Below are 27,986 nucleotides of genomic sequence, written 5' to 3'. Positions count from 1 at the left end.
CAGACTGGTGCCACTCCTAGAACTTTTGAGGCTGGTCTCCTCTCAGTTGATTCAGACTCACACATATCGCCCCTGGTCAACCAACTTTCACAAGCGTTGGGTGGCCCCATGTGTCATCAGAGAAGGCAAAGATCAGAGAAAGTCTTTGGTGTTCAAAGCTGCTGCCCAGCACTGCCCGTGGGCTTCCGCTGTTCCCACCCAGTGCCCCACCAGCTCCTGGAGAGCAGTCTCAACCACTGCCAAGCTCCAGGGAGGTCATTTTTGGAGGATCTGATCTTTCTCCTGGGAAACAAGACAGTGGGGAAAGGGACTTAAATCACTGATATCTCTGGGGAAGATTAAACTTGTTTATTAATTCATGCAAACATTTTCCAAGTTGGGGGGGGAATGGGCCAAGTCAGTAGAAAAGGCCTTCCAAGAAAGGAGCTGGGTCAGATGAGAGATTTTAAGACTTATCCCCTAATCAACTCCAGAAGGAAACATAATAGCAACTTATAGAAACATTTTTACCATGTTTGAACAAAATACAATTTTATCCATAATTTTCAAACTCATTTTCCACTTTCAAGAGAGTTGAAACTCATATTCTTGTCCAGAGTTTAAAGTATTTTGTTTTAAATATTTCCTCCTCCAGACAAGTTCCTACTTGCCTCAATAGGGTCTGCGAGTTTACATGAGAGCACACTAATTCTCAATCCGCCCCTTGCTCTGTGTGATAAAAAAAACTGTAGGGAGGAGAGAGAGAGAGAGAGAGAGAGAGAGTTAACTTTAAAAATCACCATGTTTATAAAGTTGAAAACCATCGACCACAACAGAGAAAGCAGTAAACAAGTACAATGAGCTGTTCTGCAGTGTAAGCATAAACCACAGTGACAGCTGTAAGACTGAAGAGAGTTCACCTTGGTAGGAGTTTGGGAGAGAAATCACAGATCTGGCTCCTGACAGCGATTTTGTGAAAATCTATGTTATTTTTCTCATATTTCTCTTTGGTAGGGAAGTTGGATTTTCAAATCCAACACCTACAAAAGAAGGGTTTAAAATGTGTTCAAGGGGCGCCTGGCTGGCTCCATTGGAAAAGCATACCACTCTCAATCTCTTGGTTGTGAGTTTGAGCCCCATGTTGGGTGTAGAGATGACTTAAATAAATATATAAAATAAAGTGTGTTCACTTAGCAGCTGTGACACAGCTAACCTGTGGTAGTAACCTGTCTGTTAGGCTATGGGGATGTGATGATGCAGTTTATTAATAACAATGTCTTATTTTTTATATTTAACAAAGCACTCTTACCAACATTTTATTTAACATAGACTGGAAGGGTAGGTCTGCTGGCCATGCTAATTCCAAAGACTAGCAGGAAAACAGCCTAGTATCAGGAAACACTGGGAAGGGTGAGGTGGGCAATGAGGGTAGGTGGGTGTCTTTCAGTGGCACGCTCTCCCACAGTCTGGTGGCTTCATTCTGTAGGGCTCAGCACCTTTCCTGGCCTGGCTGAGCTATTTTCAACAGTCTGCTGTAGAAAACAGTAGTGTTGCAAATGGCAGTCATGCTCCAGGAAATCCAAAGGAATTCTGTCCCTATGAGGATGTGGTCAGCTCCACCCTGAGGAAACGTTGGGTTTTGCCCTCTATGGATCACCCCAATTTTGCACTGGTGACTTCAGCCTCTGCGCCCAGTCTTTGAATTCCTCTTTGAAATCATTTTTTAAGAACCATTTCCTAGTTTCTTCATTGATTAATGAATTAAATCTTTGGCGTATCCATTTTATTTTTGTATGAGAGTCATGGTTTAATCCTTTTTGGAAATCATTCTTTGATACTATATCAGACTTACAAGGACTTGTGTTGCTATCACCATGTATTCTAAAACATGAAAATACCAGGGCACCTGGGTGGCTCAGTCAGTTGAGTGTTTCAGACTCTTGGTTTCTTTTTTTTTTTTTTTTTAGACTCTTGGTTTCGGCTCAGGTCATGATCTCAGAATCCTGGAATCAAGCTCCATTGGGCTCTACTCAGCAGGGAGTCTGCCTCAGATTCTTCCCTCAGTCTCTCCCCCAACTCATGCTCTCTCACTCTCTTTAATAAACCAATCTTTAAAAAAAGACATTAAAACACCTTGCTTTGAAATCCCTCCAACTGAACCCTTTTAAGTAGCCATTGTTTTTAATTGTAATATGCTAAATATATAAAATGACCTGTCTCTATAGCGATACTTTGTTTTTGTCATATTAGCAGAACAATGTAAGTTCTTTTTTTAAAGATTTTATTTATTTTAAAAAAAAGATTCTATTTATTTACTCATGAGAGACACAGAGAGAGAGGCAGAGACATAAGCAGAGGAAGAAGCAGGCTCCATGCAGGGAGCCCGATGTGGGACTCAATCCTGCGACTCCAGGATCGTGCCCCAGATTAAAGGCAGGTGCTCAACCGCTGAGCCATCCAGGCGTCCCAAGTTCTTACTTTTTAAATTACATGTTATATTTTAACTGATTTAAAATAATTCAAATTGTTAGATTCTCATGATCTTTACTACATTTTGTGATAGAATTGTTTTGTATCTGCTTAAAATCTGTTAAATCTGATTTAAATACCTTTTAAACATGTCCTTTGGAAAGCTACAATGTCTCTTTTTTGACAGCAATTTTTGTTATGTTTATGTTATTTATTTGTTTGTTTGTTTGTTTATTTATTTATTTATTTATGAGAGACATACAGAGAGAGCCAGAGACACAGACAGAGGGAGAAGAAGGCTCCCTGCTGGGAACTGGATGTGGGACTCAATCCCAGAACTCCAGGATCACGCCCTGAGCCAAAGGCAGATGCTCAACCAACTGAGCCCCAGGCGTCCCAATTTTTTTATGTTTAGATCTAGTTAGGAAAACTATAAATAACTTGCCATGAATTCAAATTGGTCGAACTCATTAACAACTGGAACCTCTGGTTTGGAGGGAAAACAAAGTTGGTCAAAGATCTGAGTATACTCTGATTTAGGGGCAGACAGTAAGTAGATGGATCCATGCTAATGGTGGAAAAGATCCAGTATATTACTGCAATTTCCCCCCTTCAGCCTACTAACAAAGAGGCCTCGAACCAATGTGCTAGAAATATCTGCGAGGCCATAGGTAACTCCATGTCTGCAACCTACTGGGATGCACATAAGGCCCCAAGTAAAGAAGCCATGGGCAATGGGCACACCTGCTTCTGAGGCTGAACTAAAGCAGGTGCAGTGTTACCCAAGACTATTTCAGAGTACCTATGAGATCACAACTATTTTCATGATTTTATACTAAGATGCTGTTTGCCTTTCTCACTCTCATGCATAGAACACACTGTGGTTTTCTAGAGGCTGTGGGATGTGACGTGATATCATTGCTGACTGTTAATGGCATGTGGGCTCATGGACAGGTTTTAAATTATTCTCAACGTCATGTTCTAATGCAGAAATACTGACAGACATAACTCTCTTCAACAAGAGCTGGAAAACTTTTAAGTGTGTAAAGGAGAAAACATTTGAGACTGATAGAAGGAGAGAGATGATGCAGTCTATAGCCCTATCTCATCTGTGACCTGACACAAGCAGCAACATTTCTTGGTCCCATTTTCTGAACTTGCAAAACAAAAGGAGTTTGTCTCCCCCTTTTTCCCCTTAAGTATTAAGATTCTATGATCCTCCCACACTGAAGGGTTGCTAGCGCTGCTCCAACTAGAGTTGTAGGATCACAGAGTTCTAGCGGGTCACAGAGGCTGAGGAGTAGTGGAGCTGGGATTCTGACTCTCCCGTCTCTCCCCTGCATCCAAGCACGTGGCATGTGACTGTGCCATCTGATACTACTGTCACCCGGCAAGGGGACAGGGATATCAGCTTTGACCCTACAGCCCAGGGCCCTGCCTTGGACTTAATAAAACAGATATAATCTTTGTTGATCTACTTCTTTGTTTTTTCCCCAAGATTTTAAGTAATCTCTACATTGGACGTGGGACTCAAACTCATGACCTCAAGATCAAGAGTCACATGCTCTACCGACTGAGTCAGCCAGGCACTGCTGTTGGTCTAGTCCTCTGGTGTCAGGTGGAATCCTTTTATTCTACACCAAACAAAAACAAAAACAAAAAACCCACCCGATTACTTGCATTGTTTCCACATTAACCAAATCCTTCTGCATATCTGGGAATTGTTAAAATTATTGTAAATTGTTATTTGTTATTGTTAAAAATAACAAATGCCCTAATTTATTAGGTCAGACTCTAGGATTTTTTTATTACTTGAATATATAGAATGACATAGTACTATAAAATGCACTAACTTTTAAATAAATTTTGCTTCTTTCCAGAAGAAATTGCCACTTCAATGCTGTTTTCTGTTCATCCGTCATTGCAAGAAACTCATTTACCTGGTTAAAACAATCAAGCAGATATTTCCAAAGTCCATATAAATAACTCAACAATAATGTGAAACTTGACTTTGTGCACTCGAAGGGAATTTTATTTATAGTAATTACAGCTCAATTCTCTTAAAGGAGGAGATAAGGTCAGAAAGCCTCCGTAAACTGAATGTCTGAGGGCAGTCAGGTGCCTCAGCCCAGAAAACTCCCCTTCACAAAATAGAAACCAAGCGGGGCTGAGGGCTCATGGTAAACTACAGGTGCTGGCGCTAAGGGGAAACACCAGGTGCCTATCATGCACACATGACTAAGTGCTGCTGTCCTGGTGGAGGAGGGCAACACGTGTGTTCTGACTCTGGTGACTTCCTTCAGCTAGTTGGTGGAATACCACCAAACCCTCCCTCTACCTCAACTGATCACTATCTCCAGTGCTGCTGCTGTTGTTTTTTAAGATTTTATTTATTTATTCATGAAAGACACAGAGAGAGAGAGAGAGAGAGGCAGACACAGGCAGAGGGAGAAGCAGGCTCCATGCAGGAAGCCCAATGGGGGACTCGATCCCAGGACCCCAGGATCACGCCCTGAGTCAAAGGCAGACACTCAACCACTGAGCCACCCAGGTGTCCCTCCAGTGTGCTGTTGTACCCACAGTTACTGGACTATAAAAAGTGTCTTCGGGATCCCTGGGTGGCGCAGCGGTTTGGCGCCTGCCTTTGGCCCAGGGCGCGATCCTGGAGACCCGGGATCGAATCCCACATCGGGCTCCCGCTGCATGGAGCCTGCTTCTCCCTCTGCCTGTGTCTCTGCACCTCTCTCTCTCTCTGTGACTATCATAAATAAATAAAAATTTTTTTAAAAAGTGTCTTCTTGGGATGCCTGGGTGACTCAGCAGTTGGATGCCTGCCTTCGGCTCAGGTTGTGATCCCAGGATCAGGGATCGAGTCCCACATCAGGCTCCCTGTGAGGAGCCTGCTTCTCCCTGTGCCTGTGTCTCTGCCTCTCTCTCAGTATGTGTCTCTCGTGAATAAATAAATAAATCTTTTAAAAAAAAGTGCCTTCTTTCTCCCCCACTGCCAACAGCCTCTGCCTCTGTACCCAACAGCAATATCAGCTGTGATTTGAACACACGTGATCATGCAATTATTCGTCCATTAAAGCAATGTGTGTTTAAATCAAGCTTAATCCCACCCCCAGACCTCTTTATTAATGACTTAATTTCTATCAACTGTTCACTGAAATAACCTATACCTGGAGAAAAGAGAATTCAACTTGGAATTATTTCCTTTCTGCTACTTACCGTGCAGCCTAAAGTTTCTTCAGCAACCCCTCCTGTGAGACTGCAGGCATGGAGGGTACCGGTGTGGTCAGTGAGGTCAATTAACAAGTGGAAGCTGAGAAAAACAGATTTAAATTCCAAAGAATCTTTGTTGCAAGCAGTACAAGTGCTGGATCTTTCATTTACAATGTAACCACAGCCTGAGCTGAAAAAAAAGACAAGGATAAAATGTAAAGGTCCTAAATGACCAACCTGATCTCTAACAGAAGAATCCTGCTCCCTTAAAAATCTAAATCAGAGTAATTTCAAAATGCTCCGCGTGGTACACTGGACAGACATACAAAACAAGGAACAGCACAATGTGCAATCAAGCCCATCTCCACTGCCTTGCCTCCCACCTTTCCCCTGCTAGGGCCCCTTTCCTTCACCTCCAGACAGCCACAGAACTGCCACCTCAGCCCTGCCTCCATCCTATCCTGTCCTATTCCTTTCTTTTTTAAGATTAATTTATTTATTTATTCATGAGAAACACACACAGAGAGAGAGGCAGAGACACAGGCAGAGGGAGAAGCAGGCTCCATGCAAGGAGCCTGATGTGGGACTCGATACCCGGTCTCCAGGATCACATCCTGGGCTGCAGGCAGTGCGCTAAACTGCTGCGCCACTGGGGCTGCCCCTGTCCTATTCCTTTCTATTGAGGGTATGTCTACCTAGTATCCTAGGATCAGCGTTCTGAGGGAGGAATCCTGTTTTGTGTCTAGAAAGCCTGAGTTCCAGAAATGCTCACTTGATGCTCTGTACTAGGCCTCTGCAGGACAGAAAAATCCTAGGGTTAGTCAAGTTCACACCCAAAATGCTATTAGTGCTGTTAGTGACACACTCCTCTCTTTAAGTGGTGATCACATGCTATTCCATATTTTTTTAAGATTATTTATTGATTTATTCATGAGAGACACAGACAGAGAGAGGCAGAGACACAGGCAGAGGGGGAAGCAGGCTCCCTGAGGGGAGCCCGATGTGGGACTCGATCCCAGGACTCCGGGGTCACACCCCAAGCCCAAGGCAGACACCCAACCGCTGAGCCATCCAGGCATCCCGCTATTCCATGTTTTGAGGCAGGTCTTACTTTAGCCAATGTGGACAGAAACACTAACTCAAATTTCTCAAATAGAGGGTGTGATATGGTGCTTTCACACCATAGTGTGTGTGCTTTCTTGTCTAGGCACAGATCACTTTTGAGGTAAATTTCAGATACTTTTCCTCAGATATCAATATTAAAGATGTAGGAAAAAAATCAGATAATAAAAATTTCAAAAGTTTTTAAAAAATGTTTTTCAAAAAGTAAACACTTGACTTATACAGCAGCCTCCACATTGGTTTTTTCAATTTAATACCAAATCACAAAATGTTTCCAAATCCGTAAGTTAGTATCTTGACTATGGTGATAGATACACAAACCTGCACATGTGATAAAATCATATCCAGAACTTCATGCACACGCGCGCACACAAACACACACACACAGGACTGCATGTCAATGTGGTAAAATTTGAATACAATCGCCTGATTGAATTAATGTCAGTATCCAGGCTGGCTAAGATGTAACACTATAGTTTCATAAAAAGTTACCATTGGGAAAAGCATATAAAGTGTATGTGGGTTCTCTCCATATTATTTTTTGTAACTCCATGTGAATCTAGAACTATTTCAATAATGTTTTTTCTTTTTTTTAAGTAGGCTCTATGCTCAGTATAGAGCCTAACATGGGGCTTGAAATCACAACCCTGGATTAAGACCTGAAATCCAGAGTTGGATGACTGACTGAGCTACCCAGCACCCTCAATAAAATTTTCAATTACAAAAATTCGTAGACTTTTTTTTTTTTCCGTAGACTTTCATAGTAACATTTAGATGCTTTTCCCCAAGCATCTTTCCATTAATATTAAATCACTGCAGTTTACTTTTTTTTACAAGTAGATACTAACTTTGACCTAGGAGATGTTGTAAATCATATTTACCATGCAGCTGAAAATAATTTTTTAAAAATGGTGTCCCTTGTATTGCTATAGGACATGGCAACCAAAATAATATTCTAACATATCATAAAACAACAGTTTGTCAACTCAGTTAAAAGTGCTGGCAGCAGGGGAACCCAGATGGCTCTGTCAGTTAAATGTCTGCATTCAGCTTGGGTCGTGATCTCAGGGTCCTGGAACTCAGCCCCACACTGGGCTCCCTGCTCAGAGGGGATTTTGCTTCTCCCTCTGCCTCCCCCTCCCCCCGCTCATGCTCTCTCTCTCTCTCAAATAAATAAAATAATTTTTTAAAAAGTTTCTGGCACCATTTTATCTTTATATTTTAAGATTGAAGAAACATAGCAAATCAAATTTTACTTTAAAAGGCAATTATAACCTTTGAATCTACATAGGTTGCCTTGGAAACTTCAGCATGGCTTATTTATACATTTCTTTCAAATATATAACCATTATTATGTCAAAGAATAGCTTTAATTTTTGTAGAGCTTAAAATGTATTAACAATAGTTGTTCTTTATTTCTTTTTTTTTTCTACAGCATGGTATGTAACTTTATTTTTCTATGTTCTTTATTTCTTACAAGAATAAGTTTGCTGGGATCCCTGGGTGGCTCAGTGGTTTAGCTTCTGTCTTTGGCCCAGGGCATGATCCTGGAGTCCTGGGATCAAGTCCCACATTGGACTCCCTGCATGGAGGCTGCTTCTCTCTCTGCCTGTGTCTCTGCCATTCTCTGTGTGTGTGTGTGTGTGTGTGTGTGTGTGTGTGTGTGTGTCTCATGAATATATAAATAAAATCTTTAAAAAAATAAATTTGCTGACAAAACCAGCTGCTTACCATCGATGTCGAACTACTGTTGTGGTGTCATCATCAATGTTCAGCATAGAAATGTAAGCATAAAGAATGCCGTAGAAAGTGTCAGTTTTTCCTTCATTCTTTGAAGCTTTTGCCTTTAATTGCTTAACTGTATAGACATCAACTATTGTATTTACTAAAAATAAAAAGAAGTTATTACAGCTCTCTATATATTCTAAGAATTCCAAAGGATTATATCCAAATAGAAAAACTACAAAGTTCAAATGAGAACACATAATAGCTTCAGTTAAGTAATGGAAAAATTATTACATTTGCTATATTAAAACTGATTCTAGAAATGGACAGAAAAGCAAAAATAATAAGTAAAAAAAGGGGAAAGAATGAGAAATTTAATTCATTGATGTCAATGTAAACTTTCTGGTCATCAGAAGATGCCATTAAAAGAGTGGGAAGGCAAGCCTCAGCATGGAAGATGCTAGTAATCTTTAAAGGAGACAAAGAACTCATATCCAGAATATATAAATAATTCTTTAAAATCAATAAGAAAAGGGTAGTCAGTTCACTTTTTAAAAATCCCATCAAATTGTCAAAAGGTTATAGAAATCTCTAAAAGTTTAAATATTATTTATTTATTTATTTATTTTTCCAGATAAAGAGAGAGAGCATCCAGAGGGAGAAGCAGAGAATCTAGGCCAACTCTGCACTAAGTATGGAGCCCCCGACATGGGGCCCAATCCCATGACCCTGAGATCCCAACCCAACCCAAATCCAAGAGTTGACACCCAACCAACTAAGCCACCCAGGTGCCCCCAAATTTCCAAAAGTTTTAAATAACATTTTAAAAAGTAGAAATATAGCAGTCACAGAATAAGAATATTTTATCTTTTACTATGTAAAATAAAACTATTATCTTTTGGCCTTTCAAAATGTCAAATACTATTTGAATGTGACTTACAATCTATGGATTCTTTCAAATAACTGTCGATTTCATCATCCAGGGGACTTGTTTCTTTATTTTCTCTTATAAAATTCAATAGAATATTAGCTTCTGGGGTATCTTAAATAAAAAATGCATAAAATGTGAAAAACAACTGATTACTTCTTATTTTTTTAAGGTTTATTTGAGAGAGGCAACACACATACATAGGGGGAGGGGCAGAGGGAGAGGGAGAGAGAGAACCCCAAGCAGACTCCTGCTGAGTGCAGAGCCTGACATGGGGCTCCATCCCAGGAATATGAGATCATGACCTGAGCTGAAATCTTGAGTCAGCTGCTCAACTGACTGAGCCACCCAGGTGCCCCAAGATTTTTTTTTATTTATTTAGAGAGAGAATCTCAAGCAGACTGCATACTAAGCATGGAGCCTGAAGCAGGGCTTGATCTCATGACTCTGAGATCAAGACCTGTGCCAACACTTAACTGACTAAGCCACCCAGGTGTCACTGATTACTTTTTAAATAATCATGAATGATCCAATATTATTTTTAACAGTAAAAATGAAGTCATATAAAAACAAATAGAATGTTATGCACCCATCAAGCAGTGTGATGTAGCAGTCTACTAAATGTAGAGATGTACACCAGATATTGTTAAAAAGCAGCTCATAAAACTATGTGGTACAATTTCCTTTCAATTAAAAAAATACACATATATACACATGGGTATGCAAAGTTATCTGGAAGAGTCTACATCCAAGAAATGATTCTCTTATAAGATGATGAGATTATAGGTGCTCGTTTTCCTTTTTTGCTTTTATGTATTTTCTGAATTTTATATTTATTTCTTTTCTAGCAGAAAAAAAAATTTGTTTAATGTGTTCGAAAGCCTTGCTGCTTGGGATGCGAGCGTTCTCAGGAACTGTCAGATGGTATGCCCAAAGGCAAGGATGAGATTTTGAAAAAGGGCTCCCATGGGACTCTGAAACCGTTCAACCTCAAGGCCCCAGCCTCCAACACTGGATGGCCTCTAGCCTTCCCTTGCCCACCCTGATGTGCTGATTGCTTGGACCCCTGGGGCAGAGGCAGGTGCTTCTTCCTCACTCCCATTCAACCCTGAGTCTAACCACTATTCTTTCGCATAACTAGACTGAACCCCCTGCAAGCAGAGGTCTGCCTCTTCAGCTCTGCCATTTTAGTATCCAATATAAGCAACTGTCCTTCCACTCACCTGACCATCTATATACCCATTGTGTCCTGCCTTGTTCCAGAAAGGGCTTATTTTTTTTAAGATTTATTTGTTCATGAGAGGCAGAGACACAGGCAGAGGGAGAAGCAGGCTCCCTGTGGGGAGCCTGATATGGGGCTCGATCCCAGGACCCCAAGAGCTGGGGCAGCTGGTCTGAGCTGAAGAGGTTCAACCACTGAGCCACCCAGGTGCCCTCAGAAAGAACTTATGTTATCTCACTACTCAGCAAAAAAAGGTATTCAACAGATATTTGTAAATTGATGAGTGAATGAATGAATGGATGGATGTTTTTGAACACTAACAGAATTGTTGCACCCCAGACAGAAGCAGGTGCTGGAATGAGGCTGCAGAAATCAAAGCCCTGGGCTTTCCACAGGCTCCGCTATAAAGATCCTTCCTGACAGCAAGGTTGTTGGGGATTGTCTGATAGATACTCTCAGGGTTGAGAAAGCCCTAAGGAAAGCTAGGATGAAAGCTTAAGCCATTAGACATTTTTAGTTTGTATGTGCTGGGTGTGTAGCCCAGGAAGTTACAAACAGGCTGATTTAAAGAAGTACATTAGAATTCACAGCCCTGGGCAGCCCCGGTGGCGCAGCGGTTTAGCGCCACCTGCAGCCCAGGGTGTGATCCTGGGGACCGGGGACCGGGAATCAAGTCCTACATCCGGTTCCCTGCATGGAGCCTGCTTCTCTCTCTGCCTGTGTCTCTGCCTCTCTCTCTCTCTCTCTCTGTCTCTCACGAATAAATAAATAAAGTCTTTTTAAAAACTTAAAAAAATAAAATTCACGGCCCTTGTAAGTACTCTCCCTTGTCTGAGAAGAGGCATTTATTGTAACGCTGTTGGCATTGCTCAAACACTTTGATATTTCACCTTTCAGTCTGTGTTTAGAACCAAGCATACAACATCCACTGAATATGTGTCTCATTAATTTAGCCTTGAGTTATTGATATAATTGTCCTATCAAGCTTGATAACTTTTTCCAACAGACAAATCCAACTGTCTTTTAGAAATTTTCCCAGGCCTTATCTACCTCAGAGGATGGAAAATTTTAAATTATTCACATTACTCTATATAATACTAATACAGTTATTAAGTTATTTAAAATGATAAGCCATAGGGACGCCTGGGTGGCTCAGTGGTTGGGTGCTTGCCTTTGGCTCAGACCAGCTGCCCCAGTTCCTGGGGTCCTGGGATGGAGCCCCACATCAGGCTCCCCACAGGGAGCCTGCTTCTCCCTCTGCCTGTGTCCCTGCCTCTCTCTCTCAGTCTGTGTCTCTCCCGAATAAATGAATAAAATCTTGAAAAAAATAAAATAAAATAAAATGATAAACCATAGTATGGCCCTCAAAAAAAAAAAAAAAAAAAAAGGAAGAGTGGTACTTTCATCCTAAATGTTGAGACTAGATCATGGTTGTGTCACCATCAATTTACAGCAAAGCAACTAGACCGATCCTTTCAGTACTTAGAATATGGCACAACTCTGCCCTACTTTGCTACAGAGTAAAAGCCAACATTCTTTCATTAGCTTAGAATAGTCTTCTTGATACCCAGCCTTCTTCTTGGGCCTCGACTCCTCCTGCCTATGCTCCGTCGGCTCCAGCCACACTGGCCTCCTGGCTGTTCTACCCTCATGCAGGCACATGCCAACCTCTGCGCCTTTGCACTAGCCATTCCAGTACTAAGATCCTGCTGCTCTTTCCTACGGTTGACTCCCTCACTGCCCCATCCCGTCTTTGCTCAAATGTCACCTCCCCAAGGAGGCCTACCTGACCACCCTCTGTAGAGTGCAACCTGCTCCATACACCATGCCATCTGGACTCTCTATCTTCTTCTTAAATATTTAATAATCTACCGATGTGTTAGTTTTATTGTTTATCATACATGTCTCTCCTGCTAGAATGTGAAGCTCATGTGGGCAGAGATATTTGTGTTTTGTCACTGGACCCAGGGACAATGCCCTGTACAGAGCATGTGCAACGTCATGTCACCTTCCATGATCCCACTTTCAGGGACATAGTGTTGCTGGATGGATGCGCAAGCTCTGGTGCACGTATGTAGAACACAGAGTCTTGTCATTTTAGGTCATATCTCATAGAAATGCTACTTTTAAAAATTCCGATAATGGTTTGGTCAAAGACCTTAATTTGCTTTGTAATTCTGTCACTGTTGATGCTTTGTCAGAGACCAGCAGAGGGAGCTATCGTCTGGAATGACCCACTATTATAGTTCCAACTTCCTGAGGTTGGGAAGGACCATTCCATCTCTGGAACTCTGGACTCTTGCACGTGCAGGGCTCATCTCTCTATCTGCACTACAAAACACCGTAAGGATACTTAAGGACACCAATCCCTCAGGTCTTCCCAGACCCTGTTTCCAAGACTGCATGCTGGAATAAGCTATAACTCCTTTCAACAACCACCCAGTGGGCCTTCTGGGCATTTTATTATGTTATGAACTAATGATACTATGTGTATGTTCTCAGTGTTCTGGTACTAAGTTATTTGAATATAGTAAAACTGAATTCATTTTTAAAATAGTCAATAATTAAGGTAATCCAATCAATTACATTGATCTCTCCAAAATCATCACAAGGGATGATACTTTAAAAATGAGTCTGGTTTTTCACATTTCTTTAGTACGGACATCAAAGATGTAGCTCACTGTAAGTTCAAGAAATGTAAATGTAAAGCATGTAAATGTTTTACAAAATGTAAAACAACTTTCACTTTTAATTCAAATGAAGTCCAAGCTTTGTTTTCATTCTTTTTTTTTTTTTAGAGTGTGCACACATGCACCCATGAGTGATGGGGGAGGGGCAGAGGGTGAAGAAGAGAATCCTAAGCAGACTCACTGAGCCTGAGCCTCACTGGGGCTAATCCCACAACCCAGAGATCATGACCCAAGCTGAAAACAAGAGTCAGATACCCAACCAACTGAGCCACCTAGGTGCCCTTTGTTTTCATTCTTAAATACACTGTACAAACACTGAAATGTGTAACATGGTAGTTTCTAAAGGGAGACAACATGGGGCAACCCGGGTGGCTCAGTGGTTTAGCACCACCTTCGGCCCAGGTTGTGATCCTGGAGACCCGGGATCGAGTCCCACGTCGGGCTCCCAGCATGGAGCCTGCTTCTCCCTCTGCCTGTGTCTCTGCCTCTCTCTCTCACTCTGTGTCTCTCATGAATAAATAAAATCTTTAAAAAAATTTTTTAAAAATAAAGGGAGACAACATTTCAGATGGCCTTTTACCTGGATTAGTCGTAATAATGGTTTTTGAGATTACAGTTGCTGTCATGCAGTTCCGAAATTTGTCAAAACTTATTCTTACATCTGAGGCAAATATTACTGTTTAGGGGGAAAAAGTCATTTTACAATTATTTTACAATTAATGTACAAACAACTACAAAGAATGAACACAATCATTTCAGTATCATTTCAGTATACCTGTGTCTCGTGGCACCCAGCTCTGTGCAACCAGGATAGATTCATTATCCCAACTGCAAATTTTTAAAAAGAAGTAAAAATTTGAATACCTTAAAAAAAACTGACAATGACCACATTATTTACCAAAAACAAAATGTCTTAATGGCCGGAGTTAATTCCCCAAGTTATCACAAGTACGAGTTAAGGATGTCAGCTTCTGCATTTTGCAGGATCCACTGTCTATTTTCACAGGGCATTTCATGTTGGTGTGATAAGTCATTCCTTAGACACTGTTCATCTTTAACAACGTCTGCCTCATCAGGTCCTTCTTTCCCCACTACGTAGGTTGTTCAAGGCTAGCAGAGCTGAGTGACTACCAATCTGAAGCCTTTACAGCCACTTTGTCAGAGCATTAAGAGAGGGCCTCACACTGGATAAACTGTTCAGGGGACTTGATGGGTTGAAAGTCTGCTTCAAATCAAGTGTTTTCTTTGGTGCCCAGGCATCCAGAGTCTGAACAATGCCATGTTATACCCTGGGTGCTTCAGCCTGCAGCCAGGGACAACACTTGCTTTTCTACCATCTTCCCATGGCCTGATTCTAGGGCACCATCCAAGCAATCACAGAAAATCTGGCTGCTTCATTACCAGTGGGACCTAATAGATCACTGACTGTTCTAAAGCAGAGGACAAGAATGAACCAATCACAGTGCAGTCCATCCAAATAATCCCGTGCTGTCTAAAGACTTCATTTTAAGGTAATCTTATAGCACAGACTCTAACATTCAATGTATAAGAGCAAAGTTTCCTTTTTAATAATTATTTCTCCTCAATCATTATTCCTCCCCTATTATGAAATCCACCATCTTTTTCATAAAATGAAAACATTCTGTCTTTGTGCCAATAGAAGAGATATCACAGTTTGGACCAGATGTGGGAGGTTACCATATCATTGCAAAAGAAGACTCCGTCTCATCATAGAGCTTCACCTCACACATCTGACCTTTCCTCCGGTCTGCAGTTGTAAAGTATTTTGGTTCTCCAACCTTTGAAATTGAAGGAAATCATTATTCTTCACCTATAGTTGCAGAGGTACTTAAATGTTTGTTGATGGACTTAAATGTTCACCTCTTAAACGGCAAATTAAAAATATCAAAATAGCAAGAATCACTAATACATATTTGATTATTGTAAAACCTTCTTCTATTTCTAAACTAGGTGTATTTAGCTAAAGCTGTAAGTTAAACAAGTTTGATTGAAGAGAGATACAGAAATATGTGCTTTATGTTAAGACTGTGGCGTCATTCAACATGTCACAAAGCTCCACCATAAGCCTCTGAGTGGCATCTAGGTGGACTCACTGAAGATGGAAAGTCTATTTTCATCATCTGTGATGCCTACAGCTTAGTGCAGAGCCTGGCATGGAGTGTATGTGACCAATGAACTGTCTTCCTAGGCCCCAGCACCACCTTGCTGGCACAGGCTTCTGTGCTGCCTCCTTGGGGACAAAGTAGTGAAGAATAGATGAGGGAGGCTTGGGAGGGTGCTTTCATACACTGTCTGGCTTGACTCACACTGGGGTAAGGGATCATGGGAGCGGAGGTAAACTCGGGGACCCTTGTGTCTCCCCAGTGAGTCCTCCAAGGGAAGAGCAGGCCCCTCTGACAGCACATAGCAGTGGCCCGGGCATGGACTATCAGCTGGCTGCCCTTCGCTACTGTCACCCCTGCATCTCCAACAGAGCTGAGCTCCAGAGGAAAGAGCTGAAGAAAGACTTGCAGCTGCCAGCTGAAGAACATGACCTAGAAGGAAAGTCGGAGGAGAGGACAGCCAGAGTATGACAGAGGTCCACCACATCACAGCACACAAGAGGAATCTACGAGAAGGAGTCTAAAGTGAAGAGAGAGAGGAGGTGATAAGGAAGAAAGGACTAGACAAAAATGTAAAGAAAAGGAAACGTAAGAGAGAGAGAAGTAAAATAGTAGAAGAAAGACACACACAAAAGAAGTAATGTCCTCCTACAAAAGAGAGTGCCGACTCATGGAGGGCTTAGTGGAAAAAGCGGTCACAGGCTTTTGCTTATACTCATAGTGAGTTTTAAAAAATTCTTACAATGAAAAAAAATTCTTACGATGTTATAATATAATGGCATTGTGTTGAATTACAGGGAAATCAAGATAATATCCTGCCTTTTTGTAAGATTGAGCCTAAATTGTCCAGAAAGTGATTTCTCCAGTTTTTCAAGACTGTCACCTAGGGAGTTTATTCCTCTGTCCTGAATTATCTTGCGTGCTCACTGTGTGGTGGGCACTGGGGTGGACAATAAAGCAGTCACGGCCTCCACCATCATAGGCCTGTCAAAGGGGAAAGTCAACACCATTGTTTAATGTGGAAAAGCCATGAGTGATTACTTAAACATTCCATGTATGTATATGTGGTCTCTGACTATCATTACTCCCCATGTTGTGAACTTTAATCTTACACCTTTAATTTTCTCCATGTACTTCTTTGTGTGTGAAACTGCACTTTTGAGATCTACCTCCGAATGTCTGCCAAGTGACCGACCAGTCTTGTCCAACAGAATTTGAATTTTGCTGCTGCAACTGCGTAAGAGGGAGGTACTGGTGTGCAGGTCCCTGAGAGGCTCCCCAGCACCCCACTATGCCTGTACGAGGTCACGCCGGTCACATGGTGGGTATGTACACCCCCCCCACATCCCAGAACACCTATGAGCACACACATGAGTGGATTCCGTGAGTCCTCCAACTTATGCCCCCTCAAGAAACTTCATGCAAATCTTCAAGTCCATGAATTTACCCTTTCCATTCGTGTCTTTGTTTCACCAAAGTATGCAAAACTCTCATAGTAGATCATTTAGGGATGTGCCTCATTTAACATTCAAATTCTACTTTATTTTGCTACTCATTTACAGATAAACTGCTCCTCTGACATTGATGAGAAGTGCCACGATTTTCTCAATTCAAGTTACTATGGACTAAGAAAATTTACTCCAGCTGGTTATCACTTTTCCAAACACAAGTGAAGTGACAGACTACTGCCTGCCAGAGGTTGGCTTTGTTGACACTTTAACTTACCGATCTCACAGCTGCAAGCACATTAATAATCCTCCCATCCAGACTGTATCCATTTGCAATAATGTCACCCAATGAATAAAAATCACGGGATTCTTTAACAGGTAAGTATATCAAAGCAAGGAGCTTGGTGTCCACTTCGTAACTGGAACAAACTTTTACCATGGAGTGATTCTCACTGAGCAATAGTTTACAGTTACTAAATTGCAAAAACACAAACAGTTAATATCGAGTGACTTTCTAATGGAAAAATACTTCCAGGTTCACATTAAATTATCTTTTTGGTTGTGATTTAGTGGGTGAACTAAATCTTTTATTTATTTATTTATTCATTCATTCATTCATTCATTCATTCAAGACACAGAAAGAGAGAGAGGCAGAGATATAGTCAGAGGGAGAACAGGCTACCTGTGAGGAGCCTGTTTCTTGATCCCAGGACCCCAGGATCATGCCCTGAGCCACAGGCAGATGCTCAACCACTGAGCCAGCCAGGCATCCCTGATTTAGACTTTCTTAAGAAAATTTATATTTTTACTCTGAGAAACATTGAAAATGTTGTGAAATATTTTTTTGTCTAACATGTATTAGGGGACTAACATGGGAATAACATGTATTTGAGGACTAATTTGTGCCCGAATTTAAGCATACTAGTTACTGACCATGCCCCAAACTCTGAGCTTCAGTTTTCTTCTCTACAAAATTGGGGTATAAAAGCATTCTAAAATGTCAGGGTGGCAGGTGTCCCGTCATTTCTGTCTCCGCAATACTGGCTGAACTGCCTGCATCAGATGGTGCTTGACTCCCTTCTGTGATGCTCTCTGTGGAGTAGATGCCCAATATCTACATACTGAACTCTAATCAAGGTGCTCTCTGCCCTCCAGCCAGTCAACTCCCAAGTCCCCTCATGAAGCCTCTTTCCAGCCCTTTAACTCCAGCCATCCTCCTGCGCCTCCCCCTGCTGCTTCCTTAGGTGTTTCCTTCATCACTTCTCATCCAAATTACAGCCTTGTCTCCTAAGCTTCCTTCCCCCTCAGGTTGCCGAAATGATCTTCCTAAACCACAAATATGAATATACTATTTCCCAGCTCAAAGATCTTCTGGGCTAGCTGTCAGCCAAGAATGAAGTTGGTATACCAGGCAAAGCTGTCTGAGAAGTGTCTCTGCTTCTCTCTCAAGCTTTTCTTTCCACTGCTCCCCTGCCCCTGCCCTATAGCCAGCCCAACCATATTAGACTACTAGAATAGGTAAGTGGCAGTTTTAGCAAAAAATAGTCAAACATCAACAGTTTCATATGGTTCAACCTACTGTCAACTGTTCTGGAAAAGGCCAGGAGGTTTCATGTTTGTTCCCTCTGCCAAGAACACTCTTCGCCCCTTAATCTCCCCCCACTTCTTTCATTCCATCAATATGTACTGAGAGCTAGAATGTGCCAGGCCCTAGTCTAGGTACAGGGAATACGGGGGTGAAGAAGACAGACAAGACCTCTGATCTCATGGAGTTCACATGTGTGAGAGGGACACACACAACAGTTAATCAAATAATCTCAGAGAATGGGTTATGAGGATAACAGCACAGAGTGAAGTCCTAGTGATGGACTGGAAGGGCCACTATACACAGAGTAAATGGAGAAGACCTAAGGAGGTGACATTAAAGCTGACACATCAATGAAGAGAAGGAGCAAACATTCAAAGCAGATGGGAAGAGACTGTTCTGTGCAGAGGGAAGTGAGTGTGCAAAAGCCCATACTACAGAATGAGCTCAGGGTGTTCAGAGTGGAAAGGAATCTGTGTGGCTGCACAGAAGTGAGACTTGGGGTCTGGTATGAGGTCGGAACAGTAGGTGGGAAGGGTTCAAAATGGTTGCAGGTGTATATGTAGTGGAGATTGCTGTGCCCCACTCTGCCCTTTAGCAATGTCACCTTGCTCTGGAGAGCTGCTCTCAAGCAGATACGCCAGTGGTGGGGAATGGATGCAGCCAAGAACTTGTGAATCCAGGCCACAAAAGCCCAGTCCCCTACCTTCGGGGGGGCAGTGCCACTCATGCTCCAGAGCTCCCTCTGGGGCCAGGAAGCAGAGTTGGGGGCTCCTGCCGAACCTGCGTCTCTGCTGTCCCCAATCCTTCCTTTACAGGCTGCTCCCGAGAGCTCTCCCTCAACAAACCACTTGCACAAAAATCCTCCTCCAGGCTCTCCCTCCAGTGAACCTGAACTAAAATAGGAAGGCGTGTAGGCAAAGTTATACCTTGATATGATACATCTATAGGACTTCCAAGATTTTTTTTTCTTGGACAACCCCACAGGTGAAGATTTATTTCTTTATCGTTGTTCAGCCTTAATATAACCAGAGTTAAATTTTTCTAAATCTAAGAATGAGAATAAAAGTACTAAAACAGCCATGTTTTCATGTAATCCTGTATCAAGGTAAATTATTTCATAATCAAAGGTAAATACTGTAAGGAAGAATTAAATTCCTAATTTTCAAATGGAAGCATATGCCCTCAGTATGCTCTCTGCTAATGTGACACACAGACACAACAGTGGTGGTTACTCTAGCACAAAGGCTATTGACTCTGTGCTGGATCGTTTACCCAGGAGTTGCAGGGCTGAATTTTTCCTCTCTTTCTAATTCCTTTCTTTGGATCAGAGGATTTTCAATTGTCACTGCAACAGAAGGAGAAATATGATGCTATTACAAAAAAAGTAACTAGATACATAAAAACAAGTGTGCATCACAATGAACATTACAATGTTATTTCTAATTCCTGAATCAGTGTAGCATACCCTTCAGAGTCCTCTCCTTATATGACTGAGGCATGGAATCCTGGGGTATGATCATCGATTTGATCCCAGATGACATTTCTTATGCTTTGTGTTTAAATCCCAATGTATGACTTGCATTAATATTGCTTTATTGATTAATTACACTGAACCACTGATCTGGTTACAACTTGCCCTTCCATAAAACATATATTTTAACTGAACTTCATCCAATTCACAGTTGCCCTAGGAAATAAGAGCTACTGGGCAGAAAGGCCATGTACAGTCCAGCTCCTGATTTCAGTTCCACAACTTATCAGCTTATGACTCAACATTTTAGGGATTTTGTTTCCTTATGGTCTTGTTAGACCTTTTTGTGTCTGTTTTGCTGATTCCCCACACAACCACTCCATGATCCCTTTCTACAAATGAAGAAATTGAAGCTTACAGAGGTTAAATAACTTTCTGGAGGTTTTATATCTAGAAACCAGTACCTCTAGACTTACAGTCATTCTGATTCAAAAATCTATAATCTTTTCACTCCACCACACTATGATCCTATTTAGATTTATAATTATTTTTGACCTTAAGCTTTTAAGAACTTTTACCTCATTCATCCTCACAACCATTAACCTATAGTTTAATACCAAAATGTAAAAACAAAACAAAACAAAATGTATCTTTAGCTTCATAGAACTACCGGCTGGCATTCATCCAAGGAATGTTTCTGACTGTACTGGGCCCTGTGGAGTTGATAAAGTTTTCTGCCTTTACAATCCATATGTTCAAGTACTTTATTGTTCAGTTAGACACTACAAACAACCCTGCAAGTTCATAACATGAGGCAATAAGTATATGACCAGGTACAAGTGACAGGGACAGGTCATAGCCTGCCCAATTGTGCAGCACTGGAGAGTAGTTTAATTATGTGCATTACTCTTTCCCTTCTTTTTTCTACCACGAAAGAGAGCTGGTATCGTGCTTTCTTGTTTCCAATATGAAGCTAGCACTGCCATCTACTGAACAACAGCATTCTATACTTTATACCAGGTATACTACCTCCTTTAACACTCACAGAATCTGTAGGGTACTCATTCACAATTGAGGCACAACAAGGTTAAGCAATTTTCTCAAAGCCAGGATGTAAACAAATATTGGAAGTAGGATCTGAATCCAAATCTATCCGTTTTCAAAGTCCTTGTTTTTTTATTATATGACGCTGTTCTATCAGAAGGATCCTGGGATGGGTAAAGGATGCCAAAGATCTGGTATTTTGAAAGTAAAGCTTTCAAAAATCCTATTAAAAATTCAAATATTTTCTTTTATCAAAAGCTATTTAATAGTCTTATTATGCTTACTGAAAGATAAATGGTTATAGCAACAACAGGAATTGATGCAAACTAAAATATGAAATAAACCAAAGATTAGAAATCCACCTAGTAAAAATATGTGACTATCACATTTATATGTTTCAAGTAATAAAATGCTGACTGCCTGTGTTATGCTCCTAATGCCTGACTTTTTTCTGACAAGTTTCATAAGAATTATGAATTGTGTCTTATTTTGACTCCCTCAATGTGGTTTCCACAAATATATCACAGGAATAACACTATAATAGAAATGGTTCAAGAACCAATGCCAACTTACCACACTCTCCAACTCTAAAGCTGTCAGAAAGTGACCTGATGTAACCTTCGCTGCCCCAGGATGTTGCATTTACAAAATGGGTTGGTGAGTCCCGAATCGTAAAACTGAAAGTGTACCTCTCTGATCCAATATCTAAGGGAAACCAATGCTTTCGTGTTTCAAATGAAAAACTTATCTTAGGTTTGAACAAATATGATTATTATGACAAACATACTCAAACACATGGTAAAAATAATATTTCCAATACAAATTCTAAAATAAGCTATGCTTTAATGAATCTCAAAGCTACAAAAGTAGATACCTCACTATTAATCCCTCTGTTCCCTTTCCCCAGTTATCTGTGTATTTGGAGGGAAATGACATGTTGGCTTGAACCATACAGATTTTAGCTTAGATTCTTAATTTTTCTCTTACTGTTATTGTTTCAAGCGAAGTCATGATTCAGATCTAAATTATTTCAAAACAAATAAATGTGTGCTAGTAAATGGCTCCACTAGGGGTCAGCAGGTATATTTTTCCCAAAATAAAATTTCCTTACTGTTTTTTGCTAATTAAAAAAGTAACAACTTAATATACATATATAAATTACAGATATCTACCAAACTCTTATTAGCATTTACCTCTGGGAAGGGGACTAGGCTGGGAAGAGCTGGGAGTTGAATTGAGCAATGGGTGTTATATACAACTGATAGGTCATTGAACACTATACCTGAAACTAAGTATGTACTTTATGTTGGCTACTTGAAATTAAATTTTGAAAAAAAAATTTCATTTTTCTATGACCTTCTGTACTGCTTGAATGTTTTATGAAAATATAGTAATATGTGTGTAATATTTTTTTAAAGTCAGCGTATCTTCTCCAAAAAAAGAGTTCTGTATATATATTCATAAAAAGTACTCCAACACCATGGGAATCATCCTTTACCTCCATGGTCTGTGAGATAAAAATTGTATTTCATTGTTGTGATTTAGCAAATATATAAATACTGACATTTTCCTAAGTAGAGCTTAGAAAACAGAAACACAGCCTTTCTCAAACCATTCAAATGATAATTCTGATCTAATTAATCATAATGAAGTAAAGTTAAGCCATAAGCAAGTATTTACATCAAACATGATAATAGAATATTACATGAAGTTAAAATAAAGGTACCATCACTACACCAAGAGGGAAAACCAGAGCCGCAAGTACTCAGGTGATTCAAATAAAATTAATGTCTTCTGCTGAAATTATTGTCTGGCTGACTAGAGCACTGACTCCTTCAAGCTCCACAGAAGTGCTTATTCTGTAACTTCTCATAAGCAATGCTAATGGTTTAAAAACTAATAGTAGTACTGTGCCAGTTTTGGCATTTTACATCATATCATTGTGTATTGACTCAGATGTTAGAAAACTTGGTTTTAAAGTTGATTTTTAGGGACGCCTGGGTGGCTCAGCAGTTGGGCATTTGCCTTCAGCTCAGGACATGATCCTGGAGTTCCAGCTGGAGTTCCAGGATCGAATCCCACATCAGGCTCCACCATGGAGCCTGCTTCTCCTCCCTCTACCTGTGTCTCTTCCTCTCTCTGTGTCTTTCATGAATAAATAAAAAAAATCTTTAAAAAAATAAGGTTGATTTTTAAAATCTAATTTTAGTCTTGGATTATGTCTCCATAGTCCTTAAACTTTTATAGAGTTCAAACAACTCAATAAGAGCCACTAAAACCAGAGTTAACTGTATTCTCCACATATGAAAGATCAATTTTTTTTGCTGGATTGCCTGGTTGAGTAAATGCATAGATACTGCTGCCATACCTCTCTCCCTCTTTGCTACTCTATCAGGACACAACCCTGCTCAAAACTCCTGTTCCTTAACATTTTCTTTCTTAGATTTATCCATGTATTTATGTCTCTTAGGCTGAAAGTGATCATTAATATGATCATTAACATGGCCATTACTATGGCCACACAGCCTTACATATTATTAAAAATGATTTTAATGTCCTCACACATATGGCCTTAAACTGAGTACCATACAATATAGCAATGGGCACTGCTCTTAAGGAGTTAAACAGGCATGAGAAATTTAATCACTTAAATACACTTTGTTGTAGTCATAAGCCACACTTGATGAAAAACGAAACAAAGAATTAAATAGAACTCAGCTTTTTCTGTCTGGAAAGCCTTTGACATCTGTTTTCCCAATAACTATACCAATTATTTTCTGAAAAACAAAAGGGTTATAGAAGACCAATATTAAACACAGATGTAGATGGTAAATTTAATTTCATGGACTTGTTATATTTTACTGACTCTAATAAACATTTTTGACTAGGAGCCATTTAAATATATTTACTCCAAACATCTAAAAACTTCATAAATGTTCAATTCCACAAAGAATAGTACAAAGTAATAAGACAGTTAACTGCTATTACAAATATAATCATTTAATACTTAGCATGTTTCTATTTTATTTTTAATCACTAGGTGGAGCACAGTAACTGCCCTATGCTATCAGTTCTTACTGAATTCATTCAAAGCATATGTACATGCAATTTAATTTGCCAGTCTTCAAAGCTTTCTTTAATATAGGACTTTCTAACAATCCACATAAAATTGCTTAGCTCCTTAATATGAACATGCTAAACAGTAAAATAAATTTGATTGTAACAAAACTTGTACATTGCTGCTAATAAATCTAAGCTCTAAAGTCCTAGATCTTAAATCCTAAATATAGTAACATCTTAACATTTTAATGTTCTCTTTAGCACTCCTAGACAAAACCTGAATATTTAAAAGTACTTTAAGAAACAAATATAACTATGTTTTCCTGAAAGGATAAACCTAAACATATTATTAATGCTAGCAAGTGATTTTAACCTTGCAATAATGTGTTACATTTAAAATATGTTCAAGTTTTTAAGACCACCACATTCTAGCTCAGCTTTAACTAATCTTACTACATTTAGATACACTGCTGTTATTTCTTAAATTCCATATGCATGCAGATCTCACAAATTTTGTTGGAAAAACACAACTAAATATTGAGCAAAGCGTTCTAACTGAAGAGGAAATTAACAAATAGATTATCTTTCTTTTTTTTCTGAGCCTACATCAGAAGAACTTGGGCTCCCTATTTTTAACATTAATAAACTCTAATTGCACTATAAGGTTACATGTAAACGTATCCCATTTTAAGAAATCTGATTTGGAAATGCCAAACAACAGACCGCTTAGGGCAAGGAAAGAAGGGGATGTGATTGCTTTAGGTTAAATGCTTCATCTCATAAGATGATTCCACCTAGATTTTGTTTGACTAAATAACAGTCTTGGCATATTTGAAATGATTGAATTCCCCTACAAACCTTCAGTAAAAAATGAATTTTTGCATATTTCACAAATACATCTTTTGTATACCTTTATGTCATAAAAGGAGCACAGTGACAAGTATTTAAGTCTCTAACTTAAGTATAATTTGATTAGAGAATACAAAGTGCCGAGCAAAACTTTACAATGATAAATTTAATCTGTTATTAAATATTTAATTAAAATAATACAATTAAGCTTTTGATCATTTTGAACAATTGCTGGTCATATCTACAATATCCAACTATAGACAAAAGAGAGACTAATTTTCATTACCTGGCATAAAATTGAAGAAGTACGGGTTATCTAATATCAACAATTGTATTGATGGAATGAGTATCTATATACTCATCAATTATATAGGTATGTGTCAAATGAACCAATAATGTTAATGTATTTAATATTACCACATAAATTTGGTAATCAAACTATATCATTAAAACCTACCAGAAAAAAAATTAAAAAAAAAAACAAACCTACCAGATTAGCCATATTTGGATGCAGATCTGAAAGTGCAGTGAAGGTCTTTGATGCAAAGGAGTTTGCCATTCTTTTATCTACATTTTAGAAAATATAAGTTGGATGCATAAATTAAATAACTGAAATAACCCATGAAAAATTCCAAGATTAAAACAAGTCATCTGGGAGGGTGCCTGGATGGTGCAGTTGGTTGAGTCAGACTTTTGGTTTTGGTTCAGTCATGATCTCAGGGCTGTGGAGTCAAGCCCCATGTGGGGCTCTTCCGTGGATGCAGAGCCTGTTTGGGACTCTTTCTCCCTCTCCCACTGCCCCTCTCCTCTGTGCATGAATGTACTCTCTCTCAAACAAATAAATAAAAATAAAATAAAATCTTTTAAAAAGTTATCTAGGAAAGCATTGGATATGTTACTCATTCTTTAGGGAACGTTTTTATTATAACAGTGAAATGTAAGTTAGTACAGATCAAATCTGTAAAAAACATGTTTCAAAATGTCATTTTACAGTTTTGAATGATACAGTTCGGTTTCAATTTTTAACTTCCACTTTCAAAAAATGTGTAACTGAGCAAATTTTTTTACATTTTAATATTTCTGAATGCAAGAGACATCCTAGGTAATGAATGTTAGTTTCAGTGAAACACAGAATGTGAGGGGTTTTTTTGAGTTTTTTAAAAGATTTTATTTATTTATTCATGAGACACACACACACACAGAGAGAGAGAGAGAGAGAGAGGCAGAGACATAGGCAGAGAGAGAAGCAGGCTCCATGCAGGGAGCCCGATGTGGGACTCGATCCTGGGACTCTAGGATCACGCCCCAGTGCCAAAGGCAGGCACTAAACAAACCGCTGAGCCACCGAGGTGTCCCAAATTTAGAGTTTCAGATGAGAGATGATTGAATGGGACATTTGCAGATTTAAATATTTGTTACCATAAAGCCTACTTTTAGAAATACAGCAAAATTCAGGGTGCCGGGTTGGATTGGTTGAGTGTCCACTCTTGGTTTCAGCTCCGGTCATGGTCTAGGGGGTCACAAGATAAGAACTTAGAGAGGGGCTCTGTGCTCAGTGGGGAGTCGGCTTGGGGGTTCTCTCTGTCCCACTCCCTCTGCTCCTCCTCCTCCTGCTGGAGGGCATGCCTACTGTCTCTGTCTCCTCTCTCCCAAATGGATGAAAAGAGGGAAAGAAGGAAAGGAAAAGAAAGAAAAGCAAGCAAGCCAGCAAGGGACGTCTGGATGGCTCAGCGGTTGTGCATCTGCCTTCGGCTCAGGTCATGACCCCGAGGTCCTGGGATCGAGTCCCGTGTCGGGCGTCCTGCATGGAGCCTGCTTCTCCCTCTGCCTGTGTCTCTGCCTCTCTCTCTCTGTGTCTCATGAATAAATAAAATCTTTTAAAAGAAGAAAGAAATACAACAAAACTCTCCCGCAAATACCTTCAATCTGGTTACACTGCGTGTGGGGAGAGGCAGGGATTTCAACCCCGTCTCTAGGCGAGAGCAGAGGTGGGGCCTGAGAGACTTCTTGACCGTGTTCAATGCGAGCTTGTGCATAAAAAGCCCTCAACATGGAATGAACGCTAGTAAAACGTGGAACGGCGGCCGGTCCTGAGTACCGTCCCTGTCAGCGGTTTCAGCGCCGCGACACTCGTCAGTGCGGCTGCTCAGTTTCCACCATTCCTTCAGCACACGGAGGCTCCGGGGAAAGGGGGGAGGGGGGGACGCGGACCCTCCCACCCCGCGGGCCGCCCTGGGGCTCTCGCTGACAGAAGACACTACTTTCTTTTTTCTTTTTTTTTTTTCTTTTAAAGAAGCAAAGTCTCTCAATGAAAGAATGATGATTTCTAAAAATAAAATCATTTAAGAAGAACAGAGGAGGGCAGCCCGGTGCCTCAGGGGTTGAGCGCCGCCTTCAGCCGCGGGCGTGACCCCGGGTCCCGGGATCGAGTCCCGCGGCGGGCTCCCTGTGAGGAGCCTGCGCCCTCTCTCCGTGTCCCTCATGAATAAATAAATAAAATCTTGAAAACAAAAAAAGAACAGAGGGCGGACTCGAGAGCGGCCCAGAGCCTGCCCCCCGGCCGGCTTTAGGCTCCCCTAGGGCGGCCGGGCAGCTCCGCCGGGCACCCCGCCCCGAGCCCACCGGACGGGGCGGACGGAGGCCCGCGGGGGAGCCCGGAGCGCGGGGACCGGGGGACACCGCGCGCACCCGCCCCGCCGGGCCCTCCCCACCGCACAGCGCGCTCTGAGGCGCGTGCCCCCCGCCGCCCCGGGGACGAGCCCCCTGCGGGAGGCGGCGCCCCAAAACGGAAGCAACGGAAGGGGCAGCCGCGTGACTGGAGCTTCAACGCGGCCCGCGCAGCGCAGCGCCGAGGCCCCCGCGCGCGGCCGCGCCTCGCAGATCCCGCCGCCCCGGGCAGGCCTTCACCTCAGCCGCGGCTCCTCGCGCCTGCCCCGGCCCGCGCTCCGCCGCCTCTCCACAGCGCGCTCCGCCCGCAGCCCACCGCGCGACCGTTAGCGCAGGCCACGCCCCTAGCCACGCCCTGCCTCTCCCTCTGACTCCGCCC

The 27,986-nt window shown here is 41.1% G+C and overlaps 1 protein-coding gene across 8 annotated transcripts; it reads right to left on the bottom strand.

The window, feature by feature from the left end:
• Positions 1–333: 333 nt before the first annotated feature.
• MEIOB (meiosis specific with OB-fold) lies at positions 334–27,986 on the bottom strand. Of its 8 annotated transcripts, none has more exons than XM_025416996.3 (14): positions 27,848–27,986; positions 25,431–25,507; positions 23,751–23,808; positions 21,605–21,736; positions 19,789–19,861; positions 17,206–17,401; positions 15,056–15,156; positions 14,133–14,185; positions 13,938–14,033; positions 9,458–9,559; positions 8,524–8,677; positions 5,677–5,860; positions 4,302–4,388; positions 334–725 (listed from the first exon to the last, which is right to left on the bottom strand). In XM_025416996.3, exons 2-14 carry the CDS (start codon positions 25,497–25,499, stop codon positions 615–617), a joined length of 1,416 nt encoding a protein of 471 aa, XP_025272781.1. In that variant the 5' UTR covers positions 25,500–25,507; positions 27,848–27,986; the 3' UTR covers positions 334–614. The 8 variants fall into 8 exon arrangements, 7 of the variants coding, with proteins under 7 accessions (XP_025272781.1, XP_025272776.1, XP_025272779.1 ...); XM_025416991.3 differs by lacking the exon at positions 27,848–27,986 and adding an exon at positions 26,860–27,514; XM_025416993.3 differs by lacking the exons at positions 334–725; positions 27,848–27,986 and adding exons at positions 735–1,511; positions 26,860–27,516.

The sequence above is a fragment of the Canis lupus genome, chromosome 6 (assembly GCF_003254725.2).
Source record: "Canis lupus dingo isolate Sandy chromosome 6, ASM325472v2, whole genome shotgun sequence".
NCBI classification, from domain to species: domain Eukaryota; kingdom Metazoa; phylum Chordata; class Mammalia; order Carnivora; family Canidae; genus Canis; species Canis lupus.
Note: the sequence above shows the minus strand (reverse complement) of the source record. Positions and strands in the feature narration are given on the sequence as shown.